The sequence below is a fragment of the Nasonia vitripennis genome, chromosome 2, assembly GCF_009193385.2.
Source record: "Nasonia vitripennis strain AsymCx chromosome 2, Nvit_psr_1.1, whole genome shotgun sequence".
Lineage (NCBI taxonomy): Eukaryota > Metazoa > Arthropoda > Insecta > Hymenoptera > Pteromalidae > Nasonia > Nasonia vitripennis.
Genome location: NC_045758.1, coordinates 328,318 through 338,466, shown reverse-complemented (window position 1 = coordinate 338,466; position 10,149 = coordinate 328,318). Strand labels below are relative to the sequence as shown.

At 52.4% G+C, this 10,149-nt stretch overlaps 1 protein-coding gene across 6 annotated transcripts; it reads right to left on the bottom strand.

Moving 5' to 3' along the window:
• Positions 1–4,939: 4,939 nt before the first annotated feature.
• On the bottom strand, positions 4,940–9,549 carry LOC100117277 (glycine, alanine and asparagine-rich protein). Of its 6 annotated transcripts, XM_031923017.2 has the most exons (6): positions 9,417–9,545; positions 6,133–6,228; positions 5,976–6,059; positions 5,684–5,753; positions 5,484–5,603; positions 4,940–5,428 (listed from the first exon to the last, which is right to left on the bottom strand). In XM_031923017.2, the coding sequence occupies exons 2-6, from the start codon at positions 6,193–6,195 to the stop codon at positions 5,016–5,018; spliced, it is 750 nt and encodes a 249-aa protein (XP_031778877.1). In that variant the 5' UTR covers positions 6,196–6,228; positions 9,417–9,545; the 3' UTR covers positions 4,940–5,015. The 6 variants fall into 6 exon arrangements, 5 of the variants coding, with proteins under 5 accessions (XP_031778877.1, XP_031778878.1, XP_031778876.1 ...); XR_004344635.1 differs by lacking the exon at positions 9,417–9,545 and having other exon boundaries at positions 5,976–6,068; positions 6,133–6,259; XM_031923018.2 differs by lacking the exon at positions 5,976–6,059 and having other exon boundaries at positions 9,417–9,549.
• Positions 9,550–10,149: the final 600 nt, after the last annotated feature.

The window sequence follows — 10,149 nt, the reverse complement described above, 5'->3', positions numbered from 1 at the left end:
ATGAAAAAATTTTAATGGCTCCAGCCATAATTCTCCGGTAATATTGTAATTTCATCGCGCTCGCTCGCGATTAAAATCAGCTTATACTATGCAACTATCTTGTAGCAGGAAAAATAAAATCCTTATCAATATATCCAGCTCGCAGCCCACGCATACACCGCGTCTTTTAATTCCTGCGCGCGCGCGCGCGCAGCTCGTATTTATTCACCCTGGCTGCATGTCCCTCTGTACACAGATTACAGTCGCAGTTGTGAATGTGCGATGCATTTATGGCGGGCTCGCGCGAGCGCGTGCGGCTGCAGAAGTGGAAATGTTCTCCGCTCCGATCATTAAATATACATGAGGGGTGCACTATATACTGCTGCGCGCGGCTGCAGTCGCGGACGCGGCGGAGAGGGATATCGAAATGGCCAAGTGAAAAGTATATAAGTATATACAGCTACTCCAGCGCGTGTCTTATAAATGCGGATTCGAGTTTAAAAATCTCGCGGTTGTATCTTAAGCTGCACCGCGCGATGTGAATGCGCGCCGCTTTACGTAAGCTTTTTCCCAACATTTCTCTCGACTGGCTCCTGCCCGCACTATCTCGCTCTTCGGCATCCGGGCTGATTAATTGCCGCTTGCTAATTCGAAGCGATAATTGCTGCCGCGATTTCACTCGCGTCCCATTCGTTTCGACTCGTATTCAATGTCAGTCTCGTGTATTACGCGAATATACTCGCCCATTTTTCGCTTGTCCAACGCAACGTTAGAAAAAAGGTTGCGATGTAATTATGACATTTATCCGGTGAAATTAAACTGTAATTGCAGGAAACGAGAGGTGAGGTGTTTATTAACATAACAGAGCAGAGTGCAGCAGAGAGTGGTCGAATAAGGTTCGTGTTCCGCAAGTAAGGGAAACAATTTTCGTAGCGCGCGCGGAGAAAAAAACTTTGTGCCAAAACGCTATTGAAAATCGGTCGTTTCCAATGGTATAAACTGCTACGATAGTGCAGAAGCCTCCTCGAGAACGCAGCTGCGACACTCGATTCACTCTTTGAAACGGCCGATAGCACAGGTCTCGCGCACGCGCAGGACTGCACTCGCAGCTCTACTGCAAAGAGAGCGCGCGTTCAGCACGCGCACTTACACGGGGACTCGCCGACGCAGCGTGTCCGATGCATATTCATACGAGCGTACATTAAGTGCGCGCGAGCTGATCTTAGATTAAGGTAAACGCCGGTTAAGTTAACGGCTGAACTCCATAAGGCGCTGTGTTCGCGCGAGTTTTACGGCCCGTTGTACTCGCGCGGGTTTCGCGTATTTCGCGTATTTGCGCAAGCGCGTCCCTCCGCCTGCTGGCGGGTAGGGAGCGCGCAAAGCAGCGCGGCTTTTAGGGACGCTTAGCGCACGTATCTGCCGGGCGTCAATTTTTTTCCTTATTTTCACGAATTTGCATTTCGATTGCGGCATAATTAGCTTTTACTGTCCGCGCGGCAGTAAAAGCTGTCTGACCGAGACAGTTTATTTCTACTCATGCGCTCTGCAGTTTCGATTTCACACGAGGATCCGTAGGTAGGAAGCAGCCCGAAAATATTCCGCCCAATTCGTTGTATATATGTTTTACGAGATTATGCTAATCTGCCGGCCACGTGTTTCGGGTGTAGATCCTATCTGCCACCTATATACATGTATGCCCATCCTCCTTAAACAAGCATTTAGCCGCGAGCGGAAACGAAAACAACAATTGGCCACAGGTCCGACTTTATTTTGTAATTTTTCTCTCGCGAACAATGGGGAGATTCATCAAAAGAACTATTTTGAGCGGACTTTTAGCGCAGATACCTCCGCGGAAGTCGGGAGGATAGCGGCGCATCAGAGCGGCACGCGCGGCGCGAGCATTCGCGTTTAAACGACCGTGTCTTGCACAATTTTCGAGCTAATTAAAAATAGCTCAGCGCGTCGGTGATTTGGGCTGGTTATAAAAAGGCGAGCTGCTCATCGCAGTGGGAGGACGAGAGAGCGCGAGCTCGGTGAAAGGAAAGGGACTCTGGTGCGGAAAATCTGCCGGACCGAGACGCGCCGGAATGCGCTCGGTGCATGCGCTTCCCGATTGAGATCTACCGCTGCTCTTAACTCGAGCTCGGGCAGTTTAATTGCTGGAGGGGCAAGGAAAGGCGAGAGCGACGATCGCTTCCAGTGGCACATTATCGGGCGAGCAAATGCTCCGCATTAGTCACGATGAGCGAGAGAGGAAAAATGCCTCCAGTCGCAGCCGCTCGTGTAACCGCACGACGTGCGCAGCGTGGTCAGGGCTCCGTAAAAATGAAGATCCCGTCCGCACGCGTGAAACACGAGCTATTTGGAGAAAGAAAAAACAAGAAACGGAACCCACAATTATCTCGCACGCATGCTCACCTTTCTAATTCCCGCGCGCGGCGGGGGAAGCAATCCTCGAATCGCTCGTCAAACAAAAACATATCCATATCCATATCCACGCGCGTACTTTCGTTCCCTGAATTATTCAAGTAGATAAGTGCTCGGAAAACGCCAGTCGCGCAGCCGTTCACCTCTCGCTCTCGCTCTCGGTTCTCCAAATTTATGCGTGAATTTCAGGCACACGTACGCGCGATCCGATCTCTCGAGCTCGCGCGGCGTTTGTTATGCTAAGTGCTCATTAGGATTGTAATGCATTTTCCTGCGGCTGCAGCGCGCGCGGAAATTGGGCGCGCGAGAACGCGCGGCGCCGGAAGCATATTAACCTATCGCCCGGCCGAATCTTTCGCGCTCCGGCGTTCCCTCTCTCCCTGTCTAGCTCTCTTTTCCATTTTTAGGGCTGCGTGGCCCGATCGATAGAAGGTATGCGCGACACTCGTGCCGCGGCCGGAGTTACGAAACGCGCGTCACGAGCTTTTAGCTGGAGTTAAGTGTCCGAGCGAGGTTGTTGACGCGGCCGAATAGCGCGACTCGCGTAATTCGGCCCTTTCGTGCGTGCGCCAGTGGAATCGTCGTGATCGATGCCGGCTATTTTCGTCGTTGACTGCCACGAGTGTTTTTGTTCTTCGGCGTCCGCGAAGAAGGTCGCGCGGCGGCGCTATTGAAAGAGGTGAGAGGCCGTTACGCAGCTTTCCAGCGCACTCGCGGAAATCCCGAGCTGCCCCTAAACTCGCCGTTATGCCTGACTCGTAAAGCTCCCCCAGTGCCGCTCCGAGTTTTTCCCTCCTCCACTTTACACTCGCCTAACGAGCGCCGAGGTTTGCCCGCTTTGCCGGCCGTTTCTCTCATTCTGTAGCTCCGGCTGTATCAGCCGCTGCTATCGGCGATTAGCGAGAGCGGGTTACGCCGCTGGCTCCGTGTAACTAATGATACGTTTTCGGCTCCGATCGATGCCGCGCGCACTCCACACCCACACACACACACACCACGCCGCGAGTTCTCGTGCGCACTTAATTCCCTTAACGAGTGGAAAATTTCGTGCGCGCGGCCGCTGAAAAATCTGATGACGTAGCGCTTCGACAAACAGTAATGACGGGAAACTGCGCACGCCCCCACGCACGGATCAGCAGCGAGTATATTCGAATTGAATAAGCTTTTTTCCAGTCGCGATCGTGAGCGGGCTTCCAAGCCCGGCGTCGCAGCAGTGGCCGATGCATCTTTTATGACGGAAAGTAGGCTCTCGGTGACGCGCGTATTCCGGGAACGCTGCTCACCGCTCGCCTCGGAATTAAATGCGCGATAGCCGCGGGCCTGAAATATTCATCGCAACTATTTTCCCAATTGCAGCTCTCTCGCTCGGCTGCAAATCGAGCGAATTCACGCGATAGCTTGGCGATGGGCGTTTTCAAGGGCTGCTCGCGAATCATCCCCCCTCCCTCTGGCGATCGCGTTACGGCTAAGAGCCTCCATTACCGGCAATTTGCATTGATAGCGAGCGAGCTCGAGTTCTGAAAAGCGGTCGGAGAGCCGGCGCTTTGTTATCTCGCGCCCGGGCTGCAGCTGCAGAGATGTAGACCGACCAACCGCGTCGAGCGATTGCGAAAGCAGCACTGAAATGCGACGTCCAAGCCGCTGCTCCAGCAGAAAGAGCGAGAAAGAATCAAGCGCGTATGATTAGCCGCTCGTCGCTGCCGTGTCGAGTGTCATTATAACTTTTTCGACATTCGTAGAAACGATCGGGCGGCGATAAAAAATTCAAATCTAATCGCTCTGGCCGCGCCGAAAATAACGTGAAAAGCCCCGTTCACAGGAGTTAACAACGCGGGCACTCCGAGGCAGCGCAATCGAGATCCGAATCGCGCTCGATTAGCCGAGGAATAAATCAAAAAGTAGTTTGGAGCAGATCGTATAACGTCCCGGAGCCATTGCCACCCCCGCGAGCCTTTCTTACGCCCCTTCGCACTGTCGAGACCAGAAGTAAAAAGCGGTACCTTTCCCGCGAGCAATTAAGATAATATTTGCATTCCCGCGTTTGTGTGTGTGTGCGCGGGGGGGGGGGGGGTTCTGATTTCCTGCAGGTGCGCCGTACTGCGCGCGAAGGGTCAGCCGACTCGTTAAGTGTACAAAAGCGGCTTTCGCGCGAGCTGCGTGCATGACACATCGCTTGGCAATAAGGGTCTCTCTCTCTTTCGAGAGAGAGAGAGAGAGAGAGAGAATTAGAGGGCCGCGCGGAAGGTGCCGCTATTAGATCTTTCTCATGCTGATAAGACGAGCTTGTATAATGGACTTAATCGCTCCGTGCCGCGCGCGCTGGCTAAATTTTTCGTTATTTTTCATGGCTCCCCGAGCACCGGCTTATCGGCGCGATGAATCTCGCGTTCGACGCTCCAAGAAGGGGAGGGGGAGAAAGAGCTCGCCATTAACTGACCCCTGCCACTTGCTCCATTTCCTCCTTCGCCGGTCTGGAGCGGATTTTTCGTGCTTTCGCGCGTCGATGCGAGTGGAATAACCGGATTTTTCCAAGTAAACTCATTATACTCTCTTATTTTTTCTCTCAATTTAATACATTCTCTTAATTCAATACTTGCATATAGCTGTAATTAAAACAGACTTTCAACAAAGTCAAACAAATGGCCGACGAACTTGACTGGCCCTATTAAGAAATAATCGATGAAACAATTGGATTCCAGTCCCAAATGAAACCAGCCGCAATTTGCGTCTATCGAATTCAGCCAGAGGTTCTTGATGGTGTTGTAGCTGTAGGCTGTGTCTTCCTGCGATTCGTCCGATACCTCGCCTTCCGGTTTTTCGCTCGGAGACCCTCCGGAAAACGACGTGTTTTCTCCAGATCCACCAGATCCACCAGATCCCGCAGACTCTCCAGATCCTCCAGATCCTCCAGATCCTCCAGATCCTCCAGATCCTCCAGATCCTCCAGATCCTCCAGATCCTCCAGATCCTCCAGATCCTCCAGATCCTCCAGATTCGCCAGATTCGCCAGATTCGCTAGATCCTGAAAAGAGTTAATGACATAGTCGTTACATTTATTGAATTTCTCGCTTGCGTACCTCCTAGAGTCGGCGGGACTTCTATTTGCGAATGCCCCAGTACTGCTCTACTAATATCGGAGATTTCGTGCTCCTCGTCAACATTTCGCTCGTGCTTTGATTCGGCCGGAATATACACTCCTGGCAATCGTTCGTTTGCAAATAAAGTCAATGCAAACGTCTATCAACGTCAACAGCCGTAACGTATTGTCGAAACGTACCATTGGCTTGACTGAATTGGGATGCCTGTGAATTTGGATTCTCGTCCGAGCCATCAGCCGAGACTTCTATCTGCAATGCACATGAGATTTATACTCTGATCACATTCCGGATACCCATGCAGAGTCAAAAGACGACGCAGTGTCTAATTTCAAGGTCAATGTCCATATTTCCACTTACTTGTCATTAAAACCAGTTTAGAAAAATATCATGATTTAACTTACGCCTATTGTTGAATTAAATCTAGCTTTCTTTGACAACATCTATGCTTAGAATTACGGGCATTGACCTTACCAATGATGGAGATTGCCAGTTCGGAGATGGAGGCGGTCCTTCAGAACTGGCTTCGGTTCTATCGGAAGTCAAGGAGCTATCGCTCTATAGACACTTTACGGAAAAAAATTATTCACCGCGTCGTAGAGGAGTTTCAACAATGAGCTTTAGCCTTTACCTTGATGTGCTGGAGTAATTGCAAAATAAAGAACACGAAGAAGAAGTAATTTATTCTCGGCATCTTGGACAACCGTCGTTACGATGACTCAATAACCTATGAAAAAAAAGCAGCCAGAATACTCGCTGTTCGCGGCGCATAACCCACCTAATTCTAAATAGTACGCAGATAAAACTTGGAGGTAATCGGCTCCATTAGCCGCAATTGGGATCGCATTTATATTTATACGATAAAATGAGCCTTGTCAACTCTTTGCGTAACCGGCATACTACATTACTCACTCGGCTTATCCGTTTGCCCAATGACGTTGGCGGTAAAAAAATGAATTTCAGCAGAACTCTTTCGAATCCGAAATGCGCCAGAGCTAGCCATTAGCGCGGCCATAATATGCGCACGAACTCCGCTCGCCAGTTGTTTCCCACCCGCGGGAGTCGTGGTATATCCGCACCCTCCTCCTATAATACCACCCAAGCGCCTCGCCGTACACGGAGGTGAATTTCCCGATGCAGCTCAGACCGATAACTCCGGAAGCCCGACGGCCGCGGACTTAATCCACGGGAATTTGTCGGAGGTTGCCGGGCACGATGCGCGCGAGCTTTTTACGATTTCGAATCTGCAATCTGGATCGTGCGCTCGGAGTTGTCCGGGGAAAGATCCGAGGCAGATGCTTCCCAGTGCGAAAGATAGCCGGCCGATCGACAACGAGCGACTGCGCATCGAGCTAATTACAAGCTCCGCGCGCGAGATAGGCGAAACAAAGCGCGCGGCGCATTTTCTCCTCGCAAGCGCCCGCTGGCAAATCGTTTACATTTGAAAGCGCCGCTGCTCGAGTAAACAACGAGAAGGACAAAGTTTCGGCGCGCACACGCACACACTGAGCGCAGCGCAGCGCAATCTCAAAGACATCTCCCCTCGCGGCGACGGCGGCGTTATAAGACTCGCGCTGTGTCTCGGTCATTAGCATAGAAACAGCGGTAAACTCGGCTAGCTTACCGAGCTAACAGCGTGTAAAATAACCGCTAAGTTGCCAAGACAATGTGCGCGCTCCTTGGCGACAGAACGCCCGGGATTACTTCCTCGAGTTGCCGCGGCGGTTCCGACGGCGAGGACGACGAGACTCTTGCCATTGTCTCGAGACTTCCGCCGCCGCTTCTTACGTCACTTCCATTCGACTCGGAGACAAAGCGGCGCCGCGATTTTCTCCGCCTTGCTTTCGCTTTTTCGCCGTTTGGCGCATGAGGGCCGCGTTGCGAAATTCGGCGTTCCGTTGCGCGAGTCTCGCGTAACTCGTCGTTACTGGCGACGCTTCTCCCTCATCGATGAGCGAACTTGGTCGAGAGCGGAACAGCGAGGCAAAGCCAGCAGGTAGGGGGGCCCTCGAACGAAATATGAAGCACGCGATCTTCTTGTTAGGAGCGTTATACTCCGTTAAAACCGACGTAATGTTACGCTAACAACGACGAGCGGAGTGGCCAGAAAATGGGAGACTCATTACCTGCCCGACTCGCCGAATGCGACGCGATCGCGATAACGAAGTCAACCGGTCCGCGCATTGCGCGATCCTATTGTGTGTATAGATGCCAGATTGGCTGGGTGCTCGGCGAGGCCGAGGGAGCTCCGAACTGTAACAACCGCGCGATACTCGCGTGTCTAATAACCCGGCAAAACGCACGCGAGGCGTGATTTGGACTTTATTACGTCAAAAACAAGAAACGAACCCGACGCTGTTCTGATAACTCGTTTTCCTCGCCGAAACCAGGACTATATATGCAGGTCAAAAGCTCGGCCTCGTCCGTCCATCCGCTCGCTCTCTCGGCGAAATCGTAGCGCGAACCGTTAGCTGGCACAAAGCATTGGAATTGATTAAATAAATTAAGAAAAAATGGAGCCCCGTTATCGAGGGAACTACGGCCGGGAAAACTGAACGACGCCTACGCGGAACTACTAGAATGCGAAGACGGAGAGCCACGCACGCGGAAGCGAGCGTGTGCGATCCGAGGCTCTTATAATAAGGCCGCCCGCGGGTACAGCATCAGCGCGCGGCGACAATCGCACGCGCGAATTCCTCGAACGGCTTCGTTCGCGGCTGCGCCTTCCCCGGCGGCGCTGGCGTTTCTTTTTTCGCGAAGCGCAATTAAACCAATTACCGCGAGAGGAGAAATGGAGGCGCGTGCGGAGGGTTGCGTAAAGTAATTGGATTCGCGGATTTCCTAAAACGATAATTAACGAGTTATTAAGCGCCAGCCAGCGCGCTCTTCGACGCTTCTCGTCATTACGGGCCGTTTCGTAGGATGCGATTCCCGTAGTGGCTGCAGGACAAAGCGTATGTCACGCTGCACGGAGCTTTTGCAGCGTCGGGCCTTAATTGCGGAAAAATCGCGCGAAATGAAGTTGTTATTTCTGTAAAATTTTTGTATCGAAATGGGAAAACTATGCAAGAGCTCTCTCGAGCCGCGCTCACGCACAATGGACGCGTTTTTTTCTGGAATGAGGTTCGCTCCGGAATTCACACGAGAGACGCCCTTTAGCTAATTGACTCAGGTCGCTAATTGATAACAGGCTCGGTTCGGACACGCTTAAAAATATCAATTGCGGTACCATGATAGAGTCTACGAGAGCGCATCAGATGCGAGCCCCGGTGCGTGAGATATCGCACTCCGCCAGAGCGACGTACAGGATGCAATTATACACGCGCGCTCTCGCTCTCTCTCTCTCTCTCTCTCTCTCTCTCTCTCTCTCTCTCTCTCTCTCTCTCTCTCTCTCTCTCTCTCTCTCTCTCTCTCTCTCTCTCTAAATGTTATATCGTCGAAAGGCAAAAACACGCGTCGTGCGCGCTGTAATTCGAGCTTCTCATCTCGCGATTCCGATCGCTTTTCTCGGAAGAGTCGTGTGCGCGCGCTCGCCTGCCTGCGGCGCCTGTCCTCGCGACGACGGAAGTGTGCTTACGCCGCAGCCGTGCGAACTTTTTCATAAAGATACACGAGTCGAATTCGCGCTGCTGCATCATCCATACAAATGGACGCGGAAGATTTCGCGAGGCTGATACGCGGACAGTTGAGAAAGGTACTCTCGTTCTGTTTAGCGCGGAAATTTATGGCGCTAAAGGGCGAGCTGATAAAATTGTTTCGCAACTTGTGCCAGACGATAGTCGCCCTCGAACGCGCGCGCGCGCGCATTGAACGAAAGCGCTGATAAAAGTAATCGCGCGAACGCATATTCGCATTGCCGAGCTCGTAAATTTCTGCGCTCACGGCGCACAAAACTGCTGTTATTCTGGTACATACCTAATGAAGGGGCACCATTCAATCCCGCTGACAGCCGCCACTGAATATTCCGAGCGTCGGACGAAGCTCTCTTGCTATACGTTTTCTCGGATTAATTACGGCGCCTCCGCGCCGCGGGTACAGGTATTGTACATAACTACCTGCGAGCATGCAAAAGTCGCGCTTACGTAAAGTCGCCGCTCCGCGCGCATAATGGCGTAGATAAAAAAAGAAAAGTGTAGCGCGCGCGAGGTTGAGAGCTCCTGGTCACGGTAATTAGCTTTATGAATCCGCGCGCGGCTGCTCGACGATGGCTCCCCCGATAAGCGCCGCGCTCGCCGATCCGCGAGGGCACGAGCACGTGAAAGCGGCCATTATCCACCGCGCGCAGCTTTTCCGCTACTGCTGTCCGCATCGGACGCAACACCTTCGCCGAACTCTGAGAGTCCAGGAAGTAAGCGCACACATTTGCTCGAAGGAGTGAAGAAATGGCCCGAGAGTGCAACTTTTTCGAATAGAGGACGCTAACCGGCGCGCATAGGCGCTTGTTTTGCGCCTCATACCATCCAGCGTTAGCGCAGCTCGCTCGAGTGTGCAATCGTGCCCGGCGTGCCTCGACTTATCTCTCCCACAATCTCCCGAGTCGGTTGATTGCACGTCTCCGGCGACTGGACCATCATGGCCGCTGAACGCGGCTATTGGCCCACGGGTAATCACACGTTTCTCCACCTACCAACAACGCATGGAACGTTCG

Bases quoted from the DNA above. Each gene is read 5' to 3' on its own strand.
- LOC100117277 (XM_031923017.2), bottom strand. From the start codon at position 6,195: ATGCCGAGAATAAATTACTTCTTCTTCGTGTTCTTTATTTTGCAATTA. The intron at 6,060-6,132 runs GTAAAGGCTAAA...AAGTGTCTATAG, and splicing joins AATTACTCCAGCACATCAAG to AGCGATAGCTCCTTGACTTC. The intron at 5,604-5,683 runs GTACGTTTCGAC...AACGATTGCCAG, and splicing joins CCAATTCAGTCAAGCCAATG to GAGTGTATATTCCGGCCGAA.